Raw genomic sequence first — 24,885 nt, 5'->3', positions numbered from 1 at the left:
AGAAATGAAGATAACCCAAAATCAGGCAGGAAGATCCGCCATTCATTAGAAGTCATTAATGTCCCTTCCACACAGCTGAATAAAATCCTACATTATCTGCTTTGAATTGGAATATATGGAAGTATGGACTCAGATAACCCAGTTCAAAGCAGATATTGTGGGATTTTTTGCCTTGTTATTCTGGGTTATATGGCTGTGTGGAAGGGCTCAGTGTCTGTTTTTTTGTTAAGTTGTGAATAGACTACTAATAGAGATTTCACATAATTTTAATGTGCACCTGTACCTTAAAGAACTCTGCCCTTACTAAAATTCAGGTATTACTCAGGCTGGGTTACTTGTTTTCTGAAATTCGGGATGAACTTCTGAGTACAGTAGGACTGTGGTCTTTGTCACAGAGCTAGTTTCAAACACACCCTTTCCCCTCACAATGGAGACTTTGAGTAACCCTGATACATCATTTTTTAAACAGAGTTAAGCCCAAAGGTTGTTTACAAGATAAGTGTAAGGCGTTCCTCTGTATGAATCACCTAGTGACGCAGTCAAAGTATATTATCCCTTCTGAGAATAAGACTATACATTTAGAGACAAATGCATGTAAATAGCCTTGACTTTGTTCTCCTCCAAACTAGTTTCTCCCGAGGAGTCTATGTCCTCCCGCCTCTGGTCAAGAGTGCCATTTTCTAGGACAGCTTCTCATTAAAAAAAAAAAAATACTAGAATGTGTTACGTGCATTTCCATGAAACTTACTGTTGTCCCTGAGTGGATGGGAGAAGAGCCAATATTTATTCTACCAATGTGGGATTTAGACAGTTTAAAGTGCACTTCACAGCTTATTTACCTAACTTAACATTAAGGAAATGTTTCTTTGCTCTGATTTAATGACAGTTTTTACTTCAGAACTGTTTAACAGGCTTTATTATTTGCAAATCAATACCTCAATCACAAGACGATGAATCTGCTTTAACATTTTGCTCATCTGTAGTACTTTTGCCATCTCAAAAAACAAAGCGAAAAACCAACTAAGTTTCCACAGCTATCATCTCCCTGGCCAACTCACAGAATTAATCTGTTGGAGTAAGCTGAGCAGTTGGAACTTGAACAGTGAACCGTAAAACAATTCACTCACCATTTTTTAGACTGTGTTAGTGGTTTGTACTTGTTGAATTTCACACGCCATTCCAGCACCTCCTTGCAATGTTGACATAGACCTTCGTGGACTTTTGCATTAATTTTCTAAAAGAAATGTCAGATTTTGATTTTAACAAGATCATAGAATCATAGAATAGTAGATTAGATGTCAGACAAATATGTCAAAATCAGCAGTGACGTCTCTTTAACGAATTTTTGGAATACGTTTTAATATTGCTCTCTACCAATACAACCAGAAACTAAAATTCATTTTGGCCATCTCAGTGCTTTCTATATGCTTAACAGTATAACCCGCTCTAAGAACACACAATGAAATACAGAATCCCTGACTTCTACAAGTGCTTTGCAATGAAAATTGGGGTGGAGTGGGAAATGGAGAAACAAGATAAGGAACACAATGGATCATATAGACACATGGCCTTATGGGGTTTTTTTCTGGCTTGTTTTTGAAGAAAAAATAATGCCAGTAGCAGCTGATGGTTTGTGGACTGGCACTGATCCATGGACAACCATTTTACATAGGGATTTGGCCCACTGGATTTTTCATTAAAAAACCTTGTATAGAAAAAAATAATGTTGTATTTATAGTTTTAATGAGAAATCCACTGGATCAAATCCCTATGCAAAGTGGTGGTCCACAGATCAGTGCCAGTCCACAAACCATCAGCTGCTAGTCCCCAGACAATTTCCAGGAAAGCAAAAGGAAATAAAACAACAAAAACTATAGCCAATTCCATAGATATGCTGTCAGTCCCTGGCACAATAAAAAAGTTTGCCAGTCAGATAGCTTAAGAAGATTGTCTTAGAGCAAGTGTGGGTAAAGTGCATCTTACAGTCTACAATGCTCCCACTTTCCAGCAAAAGAAAAGCAAATAGTCTCAAAAATGACAGATTCGATGGAACATGAATTCAAGGTTGTTTTGGGAAGGGGGGCTGAACTTACCCTGTCTTACAAGAATTACCTTATATAAACAATAAGATAGATATCCTTAGTTGGCAGTAAGCTCAACTGTTCAATGCTTTTCCTTAAATAGGTAAGCACTGAATTGCACCTCGGTGCTGTAATCCACACTTAAAGATATGTAACTGTAAAGGGTTAAGATTAGTCAGAACCTGTACTACTTGTATAAATTTGCTTTTGCTGGTGAGTTTGGCCACCAGAAGAGGCTAAAAAGAAGAGATGAGGTGCGGCAAAAAGGGGGTAAAATTATGTCAAACCCAGACAGTCTTCCAGTCTAATGCTGGCACAAAATTAAGCCAGATGGCTGCAAGTAATTTCCAACACCTGTAAGCTGGGAGGTGATTGGACCAGCACAACTTCAGCTGGATCGTTTAGCCCTTGGTCATCTTCATAAGACTGGATTGAAATGCTGGCTGGGCACAGTAGTTCTATGGATTTCAGATGCATGGCTTGGGTAGGCCTAGTGAGATTTCTGAATTTTTGTTTAAACAGTACACATGAACACACCCAACACATAGTATCGCATGCTGCTTTTGAAAATCCTTTTTGTTTCAAATTGTTTGCTCTAGCATGGAGGGTTACTGTTCAAATGGACAAACTCAAAACTATATTTTGAATGCAAAGCAAGTTAGGTCTTTGTCTTCCCTACTGAGTTGATTCAGCTTCCTCGCTCCCCTTTATAATCAGTGTGACTCAGATACTGTCCTTAACATTCCTCCCAGGTAGGCGCGTTGAGAGCAATGACTGAACTGATGGCTGGCTATAATTCTTTACATGACTAAGGGCTCAGTGTCATGTAAAGTCACATCCATTGTCTGTTGGGCCTCTTCCTTTGAGGAAATAGGAAGAAGCCAGGATGAAGGGGAACAGATTTCAACCTGAAGACCAAGTATCCATTCTAGAAAAAGGAGGAAATTTTGCAGTCACCACCACCAGGATCCCAGTAGAAAACATCATTGCCAATGTTGAATCAGCAATTTACCAGCTCCCTGAGGAAGAAGCAGAGGAGGTAAGAATTGAAACAGCAAGGATCCTGAGAAATGCAAAACTCCCCCCCAGCAACATAACGAGAAAAGAAAGACAGGCCATCAAAGATCTCAACTCAGATCCTGAAATCATCATTCTTCCAGCTGACAAGGGGAATGCCACAGTAATCATGGAAACAAAACAATACAAAGAAAAAATCAGACAACTTCTAGATCCCACAATTTACAAGAAACTGAAACAAGACCCCACTAACAAAATCACCAGAAAAACGAACACTCTAATCAAGAACTCCTCCATTAACTTTGACATACGCCAACAGCTGTGCAAATCAGAAGCCCTCCCACCCAGGCTTTACGGACTCCCCAAAATCCACAAGGACTCCATCCCACTCAGACCCATTGTAAGTGCCATTGGATCGCCGACTTACAACCTGGCAAAATTTCTGGCTACACAGCTACAAACCCACATTGGGCTCACTGCACATTATATCAAGGACTCTACACACTTTATAGAAAAGATCAGCAACCTCAATCTAAGCACCAAGGACATACTGATCAGCTTTGATGTGGTGTCCCTTTTTACCAAAGTCCCAGTAGCTGACACCCTCACACTAATCAAACAAAACTTCCCAGAAGACATCACAGCCCTGTTTCACCATTGCCTCACCACTAGCTACTTTCAGTGGGACACTGGATTCTATGAACAGAAGGATGGAGTGGCCATGGGGAGCCCTCTCAGCCCAGTAGTAGCAAATTTCTATATGGAATACTTTGAAAAACAGGCCCTAGAAACAGCACCAAAAAAGCCAACTGTTTGGTTCAGATACGTAGATGACACCTTCACGATTTGGAGCCATGGAGAGGAAGAACTCAGCAAGTTCCTGGACCATCTTAACAGCATCCACCCAAACATCCAATTCACCATGGAAAAAGAAAAGGAAGGAAAACTGCCATTTCTAGATGTTCTGGTCATCCGCAAACCCAATCAACAATTGGGCCACACAGTTTACAGAAAACCTACACACACAGATAGATACCTTCATAAAAACTCCAACCATCACCCAAGTCAAAAAAGGAGCACAATCAAAGCCCTGACAGACCGTGCACAAAGAATCTGCGAACCTCACCTCCTCCAAGGTGAACTCAACCACCTAAACTGGGCTCTACAGGCCAATGGATACTCCACCACAGACATCAGAAGAGCTGCAAGGCCAAGAACAAGCCATGAGAGTCAAGACAAAGATCCACCCAGAGGAAAGGTGTACTTACCATACATCAAGGGAACTACTGACCGCATAGGGAAGCTGATGAAGAAGCACAACCTACAAACTATCTACAAACCCACGAAGAAAATCCAACAAATGCTACGGTCAGCGAAGGACAAGAGGGATCCTCTCTCTTCTGCAGGAGTCTACCGGATACCATGCAGCTGTGGACAAGTCTACATAGGGACCACCAAACGCAGCGCCCAAACAAGAGTCAAAGAACATGAAAGGCACTGCAGACTAATTCAACCAGAGAAATCAGCCATAGCAGAGCATTTGATGAACCAGCCTGGACACAGAATACTATTTGAGAACACAAAAATGCTGGACCATTCTAACAACTATCATGTCAGACTACACAGAGAAGCCATTGAAATCCACAAGCATGTGGACAACTTCAACAGAAAGGAAGAAACCATGAAAATGAACAAAATCTGGCTACCAGTATTACAAAACTCAAAAATCAGAACAGTAAATAAAAAGCAATATTCTGAAAACAGAGGGTTTCCAGACATGAATCAACCAAGGGCAGTTAACGACTCTAAACAAAGGATGCCCCAGAGGCAGGAAGAAGACAGCAGATAAGCTTTTCAATGCTAATTTAAGTGATTAACTACACATTCACACTGACCTCTCTCACCCTAGACTTTCCACAGATATATATTAACCTCTTTGCTTAGTTTTCTCCATACCTCACAACCTCTGAGGATGCCTGCCATAGATGTGGGCAAAACGTCAGGAGAGAATGCTTCTGGAACATGGCCACACAGCCCGAAAGACATACAACAACCCTGTGATCCCGGCCATGAAAGCCTTCGACAACAGATTTCAACCTTCTCAGTTAAAAAAAAAATCATAGTAAATTGTATAGGGATGTTTACTCTGGAACTAAGTGGAACATATTAATATGACAGCACCAATATGCTAGGTCACGTTGCTTTTCTGTAAAGAAAATATATATTAACATCGTGCCTCTGAAGATGGCTACCCAATGAAGACACAAAATTCCAGAGGAAACTACTCCTCCTATTTTCTCAATTCTGCTTTCAGGAAGAACCCTATTCCCTGTGGGATAGTTAGAATCATAGAATCATACGGGTTGGAAGAGACCTCATGGGCCATCCAGTCCAACACCCTGCCAAGAAGCAGGAAATCACATTCAAAGCACCCCTGAAAGATGGCCATCCAGCCTCTGCTTAAAAGCCTCCAAAGAAGGAGCCTCCGCCACAGTCCAGGGCAGAGAGTTCCACTGTTGAACAGCTCTCACAGTGAGGAAGTTCTTCCTGATGTTCAGGTGGAATCTCCTTTCCTGTGGTTTAAAGCCATTGTTCCGCATCCTAGTCTCCAAGGCAGCAGAAAACAAGCTTTCTCCCTCCTCCCTATGACTTCCCCTCACATATTTATACATGGCTATCATGTCTCCCCTCAAGCTTCTCATTATACACCTGCAAGAACAATCTCTTCCTTAACCCCTAAATCTTTCATTTAAGGTTTATCTCTCACTTCTCTTTCTAGTCCTGGTTTCTGAAGACATAAAACCAGCAAGACCTGTATTAACAGAGTTAGGTAGAAGTTTAAGTGTACATGCTCTATCTAGGAACTGACTTGTTGGCTCAGATCAAAGTTGCACCAATTTTAACTCAAATTACACTTCAGAACGATGGTGGAACTTTGCTATGCCTCTGAGAGTGCCATTAACAACAATCAGAACATTAACCGGTACCTATGATTAACATGCTTGGGGAAAGCTGAACAAATTTGTAGACAATACAACTTCTAGAAGGGCAGGAATGTGGTTAAATTTCAGAGAAATGGTGCCTAGAGATTTGTCCAATGGAAGGATTTTTGAAACTTTTCAAAATATTTTAAGAGTGTACACACTCTATGGTTCTGTGGGCACTTTGCTATGTTGTGTAATTGTGACAAGTAAACACACTGATTATTTAAGCAACTAAAAGCTTCTGAGGGCATATAACAACAATTGTTCTTTGTTTAATCCTTCAGGCAGAATGGATGGTCAGGTCCCTTGTCTCAAAGTTGAGAAAATGCACTCATTCTTATCATTTCATAGCTGCCAACATTGCATCTGTAAAGAACAGCCTGAGAGAGCTGTTTCGAGTGGGATGGGGACTTTTTAACCCTGTTCAACCAGGGACCTCTGACCAATCAGCAGCCCATTCTGAGAGGTTTGCTCAGATCCGTTATAATTTAGATGTCAGTGTCGATGCAATCTCCACAGATGTGGCGGAGGCATATGCTTGTCATTGTTTATTGGATTCCTTTCAACTTGCGCAGCCTGAGGATGAGGACAAGATCTTGGGAGAAATGAAGGCGACCACTTGTTCTCTAGACCCTTGCCCATCCTCACTCATAAAATCGGCTGGGGGGGGGGGAGGAGCTGGCAGGATGGGTGAAGGTGCTGGTGAATGCCTCCTTGACTCAAAGTATTATGCCAAGTTTTTTCAAGGAGGCAGTAGTAAGACCTATTTTGAAGAAACCAGCACCAGATCCCACCCAATTTAACAACTATAGGCCAGTTTCAAACCTCTGCTTTATGGACGAGGTTCTGAAGAAGGTGGTGGCCTCACAACTCTAAAGGTTCTTGGATGGATCTTATGGATCCATCTCTGGTTTCAGGTCTGGCTACAGGACAGAGATGGCATTGGTCGCCTTGGTGGATGATCTAAGAAGAGAGCTAGACAGGGGGAGTGTGTCCCTGCTAATTCTCCTGGACCTCTCAGCAGCTTTGGTATCCTCGACCATGGCATCCTTCTGAGCCGTCTCTCTGGGATGGGGCTTGGGGGCACTGTTTTACAATGGCTCCGGTCCTTCCTGGAGGTTCAGACATAGAAAGTGTAACTGAGGGACTCCTGTTCGACTCCCTGGCCGGGTTTCAATTCTGTCCCCCATGCTGTTCAATATTTACATGAAACATTTTTTATATGTGGGATTTTTCATATACAACTACAATATCTGGAGCTCCCAATCCATACTGTATATTCCCAAAAGTCATTTCTTTTAGCAGAAAAGTGGTTCTGTGTTCTCCCTGTAGTAGACACATCCAGGATTCTGGGAGAACATCCGAATCTCCAAAACAATGAAGTTCACCTTGCCTCTAATTGGAACTTTTCTAAATTTCACTATCATAACTATTTGCCTTGTATTTTTGCCTCATCCAAGGCTTTTGCACACCTCTATGCAGTACATCTATGGTACTTGCCAGCTAACATACCACAGTCCTGTGTGCCTTGCTTTCTATAACAGGGAAGGGCAGGAAAAAGTGAAGGCAGGAAATACCTCCTCCTTTGGCTTGGATACATGAACATGGATATGTAAAATAACATGTCTCTTCTGAGATTAGTATCTCAGTCTTTGTCACTGGCTATATTAAAGTGAAGATACATCTTATCCCAATTTATGCAAGACATGGCTCTCATACTTGATTGAAAACATATAGGTGTTTTATATATATATATACACACACACATACACACACACACACACACACACACTAGCTTGGAGACCCGGCGATGCCCGGGTCATTTGAGAAAGGCATTGTTTGCCTGTGTTCCAAGTGTAGCCTATATCCAATGTCAGCTGGGTTCAGTGGGTGCGGGTGAGCTCCAACTCCCATATGCAAGTCCCATCGTCCAGTGTCCATCCCCCTCCAAACAGAGCCAGTATGTAGAATAGGTCATGAGGGCTCCATGTACCATGTTTGGTCTTGATCAGTCATTTGTGTGGGTCGCGGTGCTCTCAGGAAGTGAGTGAAGGTATTGGAAGTCCCATCGTCCATGGTCCATCATCCTCCAAACTGCACCTGGGTGTAGAGTGAGTCATGGGTGTTCTCTGTTTGAAGTTTGGTCTTGATGAGACATTGATGGGGGTGACAGTGGTCTCAGGAAGTGAATGAATATACTGCAAGTCCCATCATCCAAGGTCCAAGCTCTTTCAAATCTCACCAAGATGTAGAGTGAGCCATGGTGGTTCTATGTGCCAAGTTTGGTCTTGATCAGTCATTGGTGGGGGTCACAGTAGTCCCAGGAAGTGACTGAAGATATTGCAAGTCCCATCATCCACGGTCCCTCTTCCCCCAAACTGCACCAGGATGTAAAGTGGGCTACCCTGCACCTGCGTGTCAAGTTTGATACAGTTTTGTCATTCATGGGCATCACAGTGGTTTGTGGGAGGTGAATTGGATGAAGGTACTGCAAATCCCATAATCCTTGGTCCACCCTCCGTCAAACTGCTGCAGCATGTGAAGTGTGTCATTTGGGATATGTGTGCCTGGTTTGGTTCAGTTCTGTGATTTGTGGCAGTTGCTGTGGTCTCAAGAAGTGAGGGAAGGTACTGCAAATTCCATCATCCTTGGTCCATCCTGCCCCAATATACATCAGGATGTAAAGGGGTCGACAGGAGTTCTGTGTGCCAAGTTTGGTCCATTTCTATCATTGGTGGGCATTGCAGTAGTCTGTGGGAGTTAAAGTGTTTGAAAGTACTGCAAATCCCATCATCTGTGGTCCATTCTCCCCCAAATGGCAGCAGGTCATAAAGTGCATCGTGGGGATGAAGTGTGCCAAGTTTGGTGCAGATCCGTCATTCCTGTTGGTCTCAGTGGCCTGGGATAGTGGCGGCCAATCAAAACGCGAGCACATATTCCGCCAGGCCAATCAAAACGCTGATACATACTCCGATTTCACTTTTATTATATATATAGATATAGATATATCCCTTCTAAGATGTACAAGTACATAAATATTTTTCAAAAGGATCTAAATAATTAAAAATTTAGTGGCTATTGTGGAGCTGAAGTTCCCAAAACAGAGAAAATTCAGTGCTGAATATTAAGATTGGCTTTGCTCACCTACAGCACTGAAAAATTCCATGCAAATGTTTGCACAAAACTACTATTTCAGAAGATAAACATGTCTAGGTTTTATTATTATCTGATGTCTAAGGTTGCTTATACAGTTAGTTCTCCTCATCCACAGATTGAACTAGCCAGAGTTTGATTTTTTTTTAAACAAACCCAAAAGCAAACCTTGATTTTTCCAGGGACACCATTTAATTACACTGCTGTATATAATGGGACTTGAGCAACCATGAATGTTGGTATCCACAAGGAGTCCTGGAACCAAATCCCAGTGGATACCCATAGCCTACTGTATTTATTCTGTGCAAACATCTTTGTGGAGACAGAGTTGAAATTTGAGAAAGCCAAGGTGACTTAGAGTTCAAGGTCAAGTGCCACCAAGAAAAATAGAACATTGAACACAAAAGACTGCTTTGCATACGATGATGGTATACAATTAAAACTACTAATGATCTGCTTCATAAAAGATGCAGCCCAATGGAAAATAACTTACAAGGCATGATAATAGCAACAGTACTGAAATAATGTGTAAAGGTTTCTTTTTTAAAATTCTATTTTAGTTATTTAATTTTTTTGCTTAGAGAGAGAGAAATGGACGACCTTAGTTCAACTGCTACAAGTACAAGGCTTTGAGAACAGATTAACTGCAAGCTAATTTATTGCAAAGGCTACTGTGGCAATCATAATGGGAAGAAAGGGTTTAGATTAGAAATGGTAAAGATATGTTGGCTTTAAAGACATTTAATCTAAGCTTCCCAAATATATTAGCTAGAATGATAAGTTTCTTTGGAAGTACTCAGCCAATTTTAATTGCACAATCAAAGAAGATATGACATATGGTAAAAACTACTTAATTCCTTTCTAACTCAAACGTGCAATGGTTTATAACACACTCTTTTTGCCTGCACCAATTACAGCTAGATTCACATAACTAAATGCAATTATCTGGAAGGATCTAGTAAGCCAATATTCTGAAAATTATCACTCCTTTGAGAATTCGACAGTATTTGGATTCACTTTGTTCCTTACACAGGCAAATCAATATCCTGTCTCTTATTGATTCAGAAACTTAGAGGATGGCTATGAAAGGTTTCTGTGGAAAGATAGGCTAGCAGCCATAACAACAAAAAATCACAGTGCTTAATGGACACTAACCAAATTCATTCCAAAGAAACATGAGAAACATAACATCAGCATTTTTGTTACTGTTCTGTTGTCATAGCCGATGAGAAAATTTTTAAAGGGCTCTGCCGGCCTCAAAGCAATCCAGTAGTCATGTTACAGCCTTAAATCCATACTAGACAATAGTATCAGAAATATTTCTTCACCTGATCTACTTAGTGACATTTTCTTTGTTTAATCTTTCAAGATTAATTATCTAAGAAGAATTAAAGGAGTAAGATGACGACTGGAGAGCAATTGTATCCTGGAGGAAGGATTGCACACAGCTTTTCTATACTGGAGGTTTCAACCAGAGTGTTGGTGGTGTTAAGGGCTTGGGGAGAATAGCACAGATAGTGACAGGCAAATTTCCTGTTTCCACAAATAGTATGGAATTATATAGGCGTGAACCAATTCATTTGTGGCTGATCTCTTTGTCTCCGGACTCTTTGCAGCTACATCCAGGCAGGAATTATAGTTTCAGCTAGACTCCTATAAGATGTTATTTTTTTAGTCTTTTTGCCACCATTCTAATATATCATTACTCATTTATTTCTAAGTGTCACACATATTTGAACATAAATGCCAACACCCCAGAGGCATTGAAAATATAAGTGCCAACAGTATTGAAAAAGCCTTTTCATACTTTTAAGGGGATAAACAATTTAACAGAAATGCACAGTGGTAATATTCCAGCTTCAATGTTCAAGCTGGCAAGTAAATTTAGCAGTGAAAATCCTAGCTGTTACATATGCAGTGCACTTCTGGCTTGTTTCTAATTATGTGAAGTATTCTAGTTCGTTAGGACTGTCTTTTCATAAGCATACAGCACAATCTTTCTGCTACCTGTCTCATAACACACTCTCTGAAATCTCAGCTGAAATATTCAGAAGGACAGTGACCTGAGATGGCTCTCCTTGTTTAAATGCTAATTTTAGGCAGTTAGGTAAGACTATGCAATTTGTGCAGCAACAGCAGCAGCAGCAGCTTCCTGACACTGCACCAAATGTTGGAATATCCTCAAGTTGATCATGTGAAATAGGTGATAAATTCCCATTTTATAGGGAATTGAGGAAAATGTGATTCACCCCATAATCAACTTCTAATTTCACTTTAATGAGATAAAAATGACAGAATTATGATTTTCTGTGATATGAGATAGAATTCCCATCCATTATCCTCTAGAATCGGGTGATAATAATAAAAAATCATAATAAAAAGAAATACATTGTTTAACCACACTATAGTTGAAGAAAACAAACCAGATAATCCATAAGCAATGGGAGTTGTACATTGAAGCACAATTTCATGTTCATGGTGGCATGGTATGTAAGACTAAAGAATTTCATATAATGCACAGGTGGGCCATGTAAGCATGAACCTTTTTTTGAAAATAAAACAAATGGAGAGTACACAGTGACAAGTCTGTATTTTTGACACTAACTTTCCTTTGCTACCCTTAATTTATATGTTGTTTGTTCTGATAATGCAAAGTGCATACATGTAGGTTTTTGAGCACTCTACCGAACAAGGCACATCAATATGGAGAAGATTAAATACCAGTACAGAAGAAATAGAGCTGCAGAAATTTATCAAAATGTTTTATTGCTTGACCTGTCATTGATACAAGAACATTTTGAACGTGATTCAGAAGCAAGGTATTTCCAGACAGGTAAGCCACAAGTGAAATCATTATCCAAGCCAACCCTGACCTCTTCAATATTGATGACTGAGCTGCTTGTTTTACCTTAAGACTTTGTCAGGAATAGGTTACTTTTAAAACACATTCCTCCAAGAAAGTGGAGAGTGGCAGGGAAGTTTATATTTGATTCCACTGAGGGCCTCAGGTGAATATATTTAGACTTGCTTCCCAAGCCAGCATTAATTCAGTCAACCTAACATAGGCTTCTTCTAATAATCAAACATGCAACTTAGAGGTTGGATCTTTAAACATTATTTACAAATGCAACACAAAATAAAATAAACTCAGTGGTTTTCAATAACAGCATTTGTGTGACATTTCTAATTTGAATGATTTTGATCAAAAGCATTCTTGCTTTGCTCCAAAATGTGCAACCCACTAGGACCCTTTATATTCCTTTTCTCTCCATCCAACATAGTCAATTTGTTTACACAGCAAATTGGGCACTGCACTATCAAGAACAAGGCAGAGAGACCTTGGGGTTAGTCTTTTAGCCCATGGATACCAGACCCACAAAGATTCTGGTAGAAGTAGATGCAACTGGTGCTCCATGTTTGGCTATGCTAAATGCTTGCTTCAGATTAAGAAGTCACTAGGCACTACCTGCTTGCTGGGGTATATTTGGAGTGGACTGCTGCAGATAGAAAGCATCGGCAACTGATCTGATTCATAATCTGTGGAATTGTGAAAGCTGTTATTTCAAAATGGAACTCAGCGCTTGAGTCATAAAGTGGGAAGTAGCTTTAACTAAATTTATTTGCATGGGCACCAAGCAATAGTGAAAGAAAGAAAGAAAGAAAGAAAGAAAGAAAGAAAGAAAGAAAGAAAGAAAGAAAGAAAGAAAGAAAGAAAGAAAGAAAGAGGGAAAGAGGGAAGGAAGGAGTAATTCTGGAGGTCAAGGTTGAATGACAAAAAGCTAAATTTGACACTTCTGTGACAAACTCTATGCCATGTTCTTTTTCTGCTCTTTTAGAGCTATTGGTTTTCTCATCAAGAATGAAAGAGGCTTACTGTTAAGACATCAACCTGTGTATCTTTGCTTGCACTGACCAGGAGCCCAAAAATGAAGGTGGCATCCACTCTCTCCTGTGACTACTACTGTTTTGAATGTATAGCTTTGAAGCAGGCACATGCTTTTCCAATGACTATTTGAAAATCATTCTAAGATTCATTATTTTAATGGCAACAAAGAATGGAATACTGTAATCATGAAACAGAAGTATGGCATCAATTTCCTGTTTAACATACACTTCCTACTGCAGTCTTGCTTCCCTAGAAACCAATGATGGCATTCATACATTGTTGATGTTGTATGCTCTCAGGTCATTTTTGATTTATGGCAACCCCATCACAGCATGTTCTTGCAAAGATTTGTTCAGAGTGGGTTTTATCTTTACTTTCTTTTAAGTCTGAGATAAGAGTTTGACATACCACGGTCATCCAATAGGTTTCCATGCACAAATAGAGGTTTGAACCCTGGCTCATCCATGTGGTGGTTTGGATTATTACATATTACATGCGCATGTTTCATTTTCATCTTTAGAAAATATGTCTTTTCTCTATTTACTTTTCCAAAGTTACTACAAGTCTTTTTATACCAAAGAAGTTGCAGGACTTCAATCTGCATTTTAAGGAGAAGCATCTTGATGAAAGCAAGCAGATTTATTACAGTTAATGCTACCATCCTGCAGAAAGATGAATAGTCATGCTTCTTAGAAATAAGGACAACTTTCCACTGATAGCTTTTACAACAAAGCAATATCACAAGAGTTTTGCTTTCTCCCTAAGTGCTGTCTACAGGCAGAAATACCCTTACATTACAGTACATGAGGAGGACAAACTTACTGTTGGAACCTATTCATTCTTTGCAGATAGGATTTAACACAGAAGCAATGAAAAGATTTCCTGGGGCTTCTCAGTAGGTATTATTCATAAAAATCTTCCATGGAAATGGATTGCATTTGAAACAGGAAAAATAGACTTCTAATAAATAAAAGCAGCTTCAGTTTCCCCTTCAGTTTGGAGTGACAGAAAATATTAAGGTGACTAATTCATCGTAATTTTATTTTGCCTTTTGCCAAATAGTCCCAATGGAGATTATAAGTAAACACATTATGTACCAAAAAACAAAACTCTAATATATAAAGCAGTAGGTAAAGAGCAATACAAAAAACCAAAAGAATCAGTAAATTAAAACAGCAGGTAAAGCCATTTATAACCCCGGTGGCACAGCAGGTAAAACCACTGAGCTGCTGAACTGAATCCGGGGAGCGAGGTGAGCTCCTGCTGTTAGCCCCAGCTCCTGTGAACCTAACAATTTGAAAACATTAAAATGTGAGTAGATCAATAGGTACCGCTCCGGTGAGAAGGTAACGCCACTCCATGCAGTCATGCCGGCCACATGACCTTGAAGGTGTCTATGGACAACGGCGGCTCTTCAGCTTAGAAACGGAGATGAGCAGCAACCCACAGAGGCGGACATGACTAGACTTAATGTCAGGGGAAAATCTTTACCAACAGCAATTTATAAGCCAGTTGAAGCCATGAAATGAAGGCAATGTCTGGCATCCTGATAGCTGTGTTTGTAGGCATCATTTCTCTGTTTAGGTATTGTGAAGGTTTAAAGATGCCCTTCATCATTCTCTTCCAACTCTATGATTCTATGACCGCAGTCCCTTACAGCTCTCACAGCTGGTGATGGGTGTGTTTGTGTCAGCATACCTCTTTCCATGGATTATGTCAATATTCTGCATCTGGCTACAGGTATACCTTTCTAAGCCTCCTCTCCCCCCCCCCCCCCCCCAAACTAGATGCTAGAATGAACATGGGAGAGAATTGGTTCAAGACTGAGTCTGGGTGGTGGTGAGCAGAGAGCTGTAATTTCAAAGATTTGGGTGCAATGATAGGAAAAGTGATTACTCAAACAGTATTAAAACCTGTGAAGAAGTCACAAATTTATGCCCATCTTATAAAACTTTTCTGAAAAGTTTTCCTATGATGAGATATTAAAAATGATGCATCTAAGTCAGGGATAATTTCAAAATATCTAACCCCAAAGGTGAATTACAGCCCCGCTCTACTTTACAAAGTAGAAAGAATTGTCACAATACTGCTGTTCTCATAACCCAAGACATGTTATCACATCACTTACCTATATGTGGGCAATTTCTCTTGCACTTTTTGTTAGGTGCTGATAGAGCAAAACAGAAGTGGACAATATTCTTGGTCAAATGCATCCAAAATACATTATTCATAGCCCCTGTCTTTGCTGTGTGCGACAGACATGAAAAGTGAAAGTTACTTAAGTCTGGGCTGGGTTCAACAGCAGGATAAAAAAGGACTGGGAGGGATTAGTAGCTAAGATATGCCCATGTGATGAGACACTTGTTTATCACAGGCTTAATCAGCCATATGGTGAGAGCTTTTTCTTACTCCAATGCTGGTACATTGGTTTCTGAGCCACAATTACCAGATTATTTTTTTTTAAAAAAACACAAAACAAAAACATGCTATCTTTTTAGAAGGGTGAGCAACAACTCTTGTTCAAAGACCTTTATACGTCTACATATTTGCAAAGGCTGTCAAATGAAGGTACTTGTGCCAGCATGTGAATACAATTTGGCAAATGCCACAATTAAAAATAAATTAAGATGCAAAAGCAGAAGTATGTTTAAAGAGCTAGCACTAAGGCATGCCATACTAGTAACAAATGATTCACTGAATCATAACAGGAAACTGAAACATAAGTATACTGTCAGTCTAAATTCCCTCATAGGGTTGTTGTCAGGATAAAGTGTCAAGGATCTATAATACTTGCTTGAGGAGACGTAGGATATACAATGATTATTTTAAAAAGGAAAATATTTTCCCAGCTGTCCACCTTTCATACAGTTTAAAATTCTTGCTAATAATGTGGTATTTGTCTAGGTTTGATGGTTAAAAAGATAAAAACAGTATGTTTGAATAAATTTGTCTTCATGTGTATTACAATTTGATATTTATTAAATGCCGAAACACTGGTGCAAATAAGGAATATTTAATTTGTAGGCTTATGAATATCTTTATACTGTACACAGGCCTGTAGCCAGGATTTTGATTTGGGCGGGGCTGGGATTTTGATGGGGGGGGGGGGGCGCTGAGTATGAGTGAGATCTACCCTAGCAAACCTTTTGTATCGTTATCCCAATACCTCCATATATTGAGCATGGTGATCAGATCATGATATGAATAAACATAACAGTTTAAATAATAAATGTAAGGCCTACTCGCGGACCAACCTGAGAATTTTGGGGGGGGGGGGGGTTTGAAGCCCATCAAGCCCCCCCCCCCCGCTACATGCCTGACTGTCCACATAGATTTTGTTGTACAATCAAGCTGCTCAATATTTCCTTTTGCCATATGCAATGACACTCCACTTCTCTTTTTCCTAATGCCTAAACCAAACTTGCCTTGATGTGTGACTTAGCTACACTACTATCTTTTACTCCCCCCCTCCGAAGCAATGTTTTTACACTATCTAGCTATAGAAAAAATTGTATCATCGTCTGATACTATATGTAGTGGTGCACACTGTTTATAAATTGTTCGTGACAGGCCATACTTATTTGAGTACATAAACTGGTTCCCCAAATACATACTGGGAGGCTGGAGGTAGCAATAGCCTTTAGCACTTCCAGAGAAGTGAATATAATTAAGGAGGACACTCACAAACAACCATAATTGTCTCACAACTTCACCATTTGAAGCATGTAGAGAGAGGGAGATTATTACAAGGAAGTTATCATAATTTGAATTTAGAAACCAATAGTGTAAAATTGTGACACAACTTTAGGGAAAACAAAGGTCTCATGATTCCAAATGAAACTGGAGAATTTTAGCCTCTATTAAAGTTCAGCCTTTCAGAAAATATTTCCCATTTGTAGCCAGTGTCAACCTATTCTTTGATAGACTGTTCTCCAAAGTCGGGGAAAAATTTGAAACATGTTTGGTTTTCCACAAAGATGCTATTTTTTTCACCCTGGATGCTGTTTGATTATTTATGGTATATACTACAGTAATAAAATTTAAGTGGCCCAAAATGATTTCTCTCTCTCCCCCTTCCCCTCCTCCAGTTTTATGTACAGTATAGGAATAACTGTATTTTCATTTCAGCCACCTGCTTATTAAATTTGCAAAACCAATATGTGACCTAACATTGGGGCTCTTCAATTTATTTTTCCTTGAATACACCTCTACAAATTCTGTCCTTTGGTGCCTTACTGTTATAATAAGGGAAAATCAACTATTTCGTTTCAACAGTCAGTGGTCACATACCCAAAGTATCTGATTAATGGCAAAATGTTGAACTGCAGCTGTTTAATGTTTAAGACACATTAATTATATTGATCCTCACACCAAATTTAATGATTTTTCAACATTTTACCAGCATGTTTCTTCACAATTAGTGATTTACATTCCTCATTTAAAAAATTCAAATAACGCAAGGGGTGACTTTTTTGACAGGGCAAGGAGAATCTGATCTAAAGGATTTTTTTGGATTGATCTTTCTAAAGTCTTTTATAAGGAAGGCTAAGCTAAGGAAGATAGATGCATTTCAACTGTGGTGTTGGAGGAAAATTCTGAGAATGTCTTGGTCTGCAAGAAGATCCAACCAGTCCATACTCCAGGAAATAATGCTAGACTGCTTACTGGAGGGAAGGATATTAAAGGCAAAGATGAAGTACTTTGGCCACATAATGACAAGACAGGAAAGCTTGGAGAAGATAATGATGCTGGGGAAATGGAAGGAAAAAGGAAGAGGGGCCGACCAAGGGCAAGATGGATGGATGGTATCTTTGAAATGACTGGCTTGACCTTGAAGGAGCTGGGAGTGGCAACAGCCGACAGGGAGCTCTGGCATAGGCTGGTCCATGAGGTCACGAAGAATCGGAAGCGACCGAATGAATAAACAACAACATAAAGTCTTTAGATATGGTTCATTCTTTCCTAAAGATTCCTCAGTTAAAGACCTGAAAAGATTCAGCATCTGTGATAAATCAAAACTAGAACCTGGTATCTAATGCAAGAGTCAGGAGGTAAGAGGGAAGATATAAATACTTACTAATCAGACCACTTCCCTGAAGGCTTCTCCCTCTCTACTGTTACCACAACCACAACTTCAGTAAGCTGCAGCAGAAAAAAAAGGGGTGAAAAGAAGGGCCAAGCTCAGCTGAAAAGTTACTTGCTTTCCTCTCTACAGTTCATCCCACCACTTTCCCTCATCTGTTGTTTTAGAACAGTAAACCTGCAGATAGAGACTGTTATTTTTTTATTGCATGTAAAGAACGCTGGGAGTCTTTCTGGGCAAGGACTGGGATAAAAATGCTTTAAAGATACTGTATAAATAATTCAAGAAATATTTCCCATTTTCAGATGGCTGCAGTCCACACTTTGACAATCATTACCCTTTTCACAACAATGAAATTAAGCAACTCTAAATCTCACTGAAATCACAGTGATTAAAGCATGTAGTCAAGAGCCTACAGCCATATTTCCCAGCACATTTATTGGGAAAAATTCCATTTGCATATACAGATACCACCTTCAAACATTTTCCCAATTTAAAAAATGTGTACAGGTCTGTGCACTTTGTTATTTGCATGCATAACATACACCATTATCTCCAGGATTACATTAAAACAGGTATCTGCAACCGTTCTTATTTAAATTCAGTCCCTATTGACCAGCAGGTGTGATTTTTTCTTATTTTTAGAATCTTTTCTGTTATGAAAATCTTAATCCTGATTTCAGAAAAAAAGGAAGGATCATAGTGTACCAATTATCACTAATTCATCTTCATGCTAAATTGAAATAATTCCATACAGATCTAATCTGACATCCACAAACTACTAATTATCTGCCATTAAATCTCTTCAGTGTGATGTGATTTACTGTACAGCCAAGAGAGAATTTCTGTCCTAAAGCTACCAATCAGCATGAATTACAAGAGGCAACTACAGAATCATGCTCAAATCCATCTTGCTTAAGGTCAAAATAAGAACTACACGTTCTTCCTTCTCTGCCTGAAAACACTAACTGTCATCAGCCTCCTTGTCCTCCTTAAGCCAAGCACAAGAAAAACAGAAGCAGCCAAAGTGAGGGCCCTTCCACACAGTCATATAACCCAGAACATCAAGGCAGAAAATCCCACAGTATCTGCTTTGAACTGGGTTATCCGAGTCCACACTGCCATATATTCCAGTTCAAAGCAGATAATGTGGCATTTTATTCAGCTGTGTGGAAGGGGTCTGAGAGAAACAAGAGGCTGGACAGCTTAGCTAAATACCCACATCTTTAGAGAAAGGTTGAGTCTACACTTTTGCTGACATAGTATGTGTGCCTTTCCAAAGCACTGAACTTACAGACAGACTACATACTAAAGACATTTCTACTCTTAGCATTGTTAAAACACTTGGAAGCCCATGCACATTTACTCAGTAAAAAGTAGCACTTTTGTGGTCATTATGGTCACAGCCCAAATATCTAAAGAGCCATAAAGAGGTACTAATTTTTGTATCTTTCTACAACCTCTACTATGATTTTTTCAATATATTAAAAACCCAAGAGGGAAGGGTAGGAGGATTTTTGCAGTTAAACTGCAAGATCACATCAATTTCTTTTCTGATAACATCACCATTGAGAAGGCCTTCCACTGCGCTCTAGTGCATGTCCAATCCAATTGGCTTGTACCTAGACTAATAACTTGGTTGCCAGTGAAATCCAAAAGACAAGTTGTAATATACTTTAATACTCCATTACTTTCAGAATAAAAGTTGCTGCACCAAAGCGGAGAGAGGTGGTAGTAACATCTTTCACTTCAGTAGTCTCAGCGCTTGTGACAGTGGGGAACTGCATATGAGTCAAAATTAATTGATTGGTAGGGAGAAAGACAGGTCAGGAAGAGGTTGGAGATGGAACCAACGTTCAGCTAACTTAGGTGCATCTACATTGTAGAATTAATACAGTTTAATACCACTTCCATGGCTGAATGCTATGGAATCCTAGGAGTACAAGGTCTTTACTCTTCTCTGTCAAAGAGTGCTGGTACCTCACCAAACTACAGCTCCCATTGAGCCAAGATAAAGTAGTATCAAATTACATTCATTCTACAATGTAAATACACCCCGAGTCTAAATCTAACGAAATGGTTGAGATCCTACATCACTAAGCATAGCATAAATGTTCCTCCTCTTGCCATCACCCAACGCTCAAATCTTTCATGTCCCTTCTCAGTAATATCATCCACAACTATTCACCGGGGTCCTTTGGAGGATTTGGTGAATGACATTCCCATTCTCCCCTGGCTATGGGTAGACAGCCAGACATGTCTCCAATATTCTCCCTATGAACCCCTGAATGGACATGGAGAGGTGGCTTTCAGTGAAGTGAGGAGTCGCGGGGCATTTCAATCATTCTGAAGGAAGAGAATCAACCTCTGAAACAACCAAAAACTATACACTACTAACAACATGCTGTGCATTGTCTTTACTGTGTAGTGGTGACTGCTCTGAGCTGTAGCTACAATTTTGCTAAATGAAATAAAATTACCAAAATGTTTGATCATATATAGTTCAGTAGTTTCATAAGAGTTGGTTTGCTGTAATCATGCTTGTTTCAAAAACTGGTTCAAATGTAAATATTTTGCTACAAAACAGCCAGTAAAAATATATATGGTTAATACTTTTTTCATAAAAGCAAAAAATGCATATTCAATTTATTTATAAAACCTAAAGCATTTGTCATTCTATGTGCACCACCCAAACAGGAACTTCCAGTTTAAAATTAAATCACTGCTGCTTCCTAATATGAGATGACTACAATAATGAATATTTAAATTACACTCATGTATTCCTACTTTCCATGCATATTCAGTCCTGCCAAGAAAACTAAAATTATTCTAATTAAGCTACTTGTGATACTTGTGCAAGAATTTGTTTCTGCAGTTGCATTATTAATGCAGGCTGTGTATTCCTTATCCAGAAAAAATACTGGTTTGTGGTCTATTAACAGGTTTACAACAGAAATGAAATCAAGACACCTACTATTCTAATTTTTGAATTGCAAACTACTCCTTGTTCTGCATATCTGTAAAAACATTCAGATGATATGCTGTTCACTCCTGCATCTTTGGTAGAAAAACAAAAAAGGCATAGAAAACAACTGTTAATAATTGAAAGACATAGCTATATTCGTCTGTGATATCAGTATATAGAAGGATCTTGTAGCACCTTAGAGACCGAAAGAACAAAGTTGGTAGCACAAGTTTTAGTAAAGTAAGGGTGCATTGACACTGTAGAATGAATGTGGTTTAACATCACTTTAAGTGCCATTATTATTATTCTGTGTATTTATACCTAGCTTTTTCTCTACACAAACAGACTCAAAGCAGCTCAATGCTATGGAATCACGAGAGTTGGAGTTTGGTGAAGTACAAGCACTTCACCAAAGGGCTAAAAACCTTGTAAAACTACAACTTTCATGATTCCATAGCTTTGAGGCCGTGCAGTTAAAGCTGCATTAATTCTTCACCCTGTGTCTATTTCTTCAGATATATGCACTACATACAGAAATTAAGTCGGTGTATCATTCATCAAGTGGAATGCATGGGGAGGTTTTTTTTATGCCTCTGACAGGTAATGTTCAGTATATTGGTGTAGGGTTCTGACAGGAGCGATTGCTGTGTTATCCTGACTGATTTATTTATTTATTATTTATTTATTACATTTATATCCCGCTCTTCTCACCCCGAAGGGAACTCAGAGCGGCTTACAAATCAAATGAACATACAATATATTATTAGCATAGCACAATATAAGCATTAAATTACTATATTGTACTATATCATTATTCGGTAATATTATTAGTAGTATAATATTGTATTCCATTACAATATTATTATCAATATTATATGTATATACAATATATTATATATTTATAAATTATTATAAATTATATATGTGTGTGTATGTATAAAATTAGCATAGCATGTTGCTATGGCACAGGAGACAAGATGGAACTATCTTCCTGGCTCTCAGCTTGGTAAGATGTCTTCCTGCTCCCCCCCCCCCCCCCCGGTTCTTCACTCTGGCCCCAGAATGGCAGTCATTCTTTGGGGGGAGGGGCTCCCAACCGATGACACAGAAGACAGGTTGGTAAGATGTCTTCCTGGCCCCCTCCTTCTTCACTTTGATGTCATGGTTCTTGAAATATTCCTTGAAGAAGTAGCAGCAGACCTCTAGATCAGATCTTCTTAAACTGTGAGTCCAAACTCCAAACTGGATCCTCTTAGCTCTATGTTAGGATCCCGAAAAAAATTGGCAACAGTATGTAAATGCTTTCTAAACACAAATCTATTAGCAACAATATGCAGGGTTTACTGTGGACTCTGCAGAAAATGCTTCAGTTGTTGCTCATAAAAAGGGAAATCAACCTGTTTAGCAAGCCTTGCAAATGCTGATTAATTACCCATAAATATTTGCTTTTTGTATCTATTTTATATACCTGGGGTCATATAAAAATTTCTCAGGTGGAAAGGGGTTGTGAATTAGAAAAGTTTAAGAAGCCTAGCCTAGAAATGTATCATGTCTGTGGGCTTGGAGGGACAGAAGAATAAGCCCATGATAGAAGAGACTCCTCTACTTGACTCAGGATGATAGATTTACATTGCAAATGTTGTTGCCTTGGTTCATGGTATTCTCCATGGGAGAGTCACTGGATCATGGAGAAGTACTTTTCCTTCTTTTTCACTGAAGAGGAATGCATCTCAGAGATGAGTTTCTCTGCTCTTTCAGAAATTATGTCCATTGATGACTGACTCTTGCAGAGGACTAGCTCCTAACGTGTTCTAGAATGGAGATTTCTTTCTTGCCCTTTTTGTTGTTGTGCAGAATGCTGATCAGATGTTTTAGTAGCGTCTTGGAGAAAATGTTAACAGGATTGCTGTGAGTTTGGCCATGTTCCAGAAGCCTTCTGTCCTGACGTTTCACCCACATCTATGGCAGGATTCTCAGAGGTTGTGAGGTTTGTTGGAAACTAGGCAAATGGGGTTTACATATCAGTGGAATGTCCAGGGTGGGAGAAAGAACTCTTATCTGTTTGAGGCAAGTGTGAATGTTGCAATTGACCATCATGATTAGCACTGAATAGCCTTGCAGCTTCAAAGCCTGGCTGCTTCCTGCCTGGGGAGTCCTTTGTTGGTAGGTGATTAGCTGGCCCTGATTGTTTCCTGTCTGGAATTCCCCTGCCTTTGAGTGTTGTTCTTTATTTGATGTCCTGATTTTAGAGTTTTGAAAATACTGGTAGCCAGATTTTGTTAATGTTCATGGTTTCCTCCTTTCTGTTGAAATTGTCCACATTCTTGTGGATTTTAATGACTTCTCTGTGTAGTCTGACATGGTGGTTGTTAGAGTGTTCTCAAATAATATGCTGTGTCCAGGTTGGTTCATCAAGTGCTCTGCTATGACTGACTTCTCTGGTTGAATTAGTCTGTTAACAGTTTGGCACTGTAGTCTGTGAGGCATGTAGTGCTTAGTAGGTTCTTCAGCCGCAGGCTTCACACACCCGAGGAAGTAGTTTGAAGTCTATGAAGTCTATCATTCTTTCAGGGTGCTGCTACACTGTAGAGGTAATTGCCACCTGACACCACTTTAACTGCCTTGACTCAGTGTTATGGAATCTTTGGAGTGGTAGTTCTACAAGGTCTCCTATGTCAAAGCATCCTGGATCTTCACCAGACTACAACTCCCATAATTCCTTAGTATTGAGCCAAAGCAGTTAAAGCGAAGTTCAACTGCATTAACTCTACAATGTAAGTGCATTCTCAATTGGACTCCTCCAAATGCCATTAAAACTATAAAAAGAATTGTCACGCTGTACGTTGCCATCATAAACAGTCCTCAATTCTGGGTTGCTGTGAGTTTTCCTTGCCTAGTTTCACCCACATCTATGGCAGGCATCCTCAGAGGTTGTTAGGTCTGTTGGAAACAAGGAATGTGGGGTTTATATATCTGTGGAATGTTCAGGGTGGGAGAAAGAAGTCTTGTCTGCATGAGGTAAGTGTGAATGTTTCAGCTGCCCCAGCTTGATTAGCATTGAATAGCCTTGCAGCTTCAAAGCCTGGCTGATTCCTAACTGGGAATCTTGCAGTTAGTCACCTGAATTTAATGTTAATCAAACAGGCCAATTGCTACATTCGCACCTCAGGCAGACAACTGTTCTTTCTCCTGCCCTGAACATTCAACAGATATATAAATTCACTTGCCTGGTTTCCAACATACCTCTCAACCTTTGAAGATGCCTGCCATAGATGTGTGCGAAACGTCTGAAGAGAATGCTTCTGTAATATGGCCATATTGTCCGGAAAACTCACAGCAACCCAGCCCTGAATCTGCCAGAGAAGAGAACCACCAGGCGGCACCGGCGAGCCCACTTACCTTACGCTGGGCACTCGTGTCGTGTTTGTCATTTCGGAAGACCTGCGTGTTTTGGTGCCGCTGAGGCCTTGATCGAAACACATTGCCTCTCTGGGAACTCATCCCTCACGCCTCTGCTTTCATCCGGAAATGAACCGTCTTTCCCTTCCGTCCCCAGCAACCACGAAACCCTGAAATTCTATTGGGCCGCTGGTAAATATGCGCTCTCCCATTGGGTCTTCTCCTTCGACCAGGAACGCTTGGATTGGTTCTGCCAGCGGCGGTCCCGCCTCCCAGGCGAGAGCTCTTCATTGGCCAGGCCCGTCGGCTAGGGAGGC

General features: G+C 39.9%; 1 protein-coding gene across 3 annotated transcripts in view; it reads right to left on the bottom strand.

Annotated features, from left to right (window-relative positions):
* Positions 1-24,872, bottom strand: part of c2h9orf85 (chromosome 2 C9orf85 homolog) — a 28,469-nt gene extending 3,597 nt beyond the window's left edge. For all 3 annotated transcript variants that reach the window (XM_003216481.4, XM_062971992.1, XM_062971993.1), the window contains exons 1-2: positions 24,569-24,872; positions 1,128-1,234 (exon numbers count right to left, since the gene is read on the bottom strand). In XM_003216481.4, coding sequence (XP_003216529.1) covers positions 1,128-1,234; positions 24,569-24,670 — 209 coding nt within the window. In that variant the 5' untranslated portion in view covers positions 24,671-24,872. The remainder of the gene's footprint in view (positions 1-1,127; positions 1,235-24,568) is intronic.
* Between the last annotated feature and the right edge of the window lie 13 nt (positions 24,873-24,885).

Source organism: Anolis carolinensis, chromosome 2, assembly GCF_035594765.1.
Source record: "Anolis carolinensis isolate JA03-04 chromosome 2, rAnoCar3.1.pri, whole genome shotgun sequence".
Classification (NCBI taxonomy): domain Eukaryota; kingdom Metazoa; phylum Chordata; class Lepidosauria; order Squamata; family Dactyloidae; genus Anolis; species Anolis carolinensis.
This window is presented reverse-complemented; position numbering and strand designations above follow the sequence as displayed.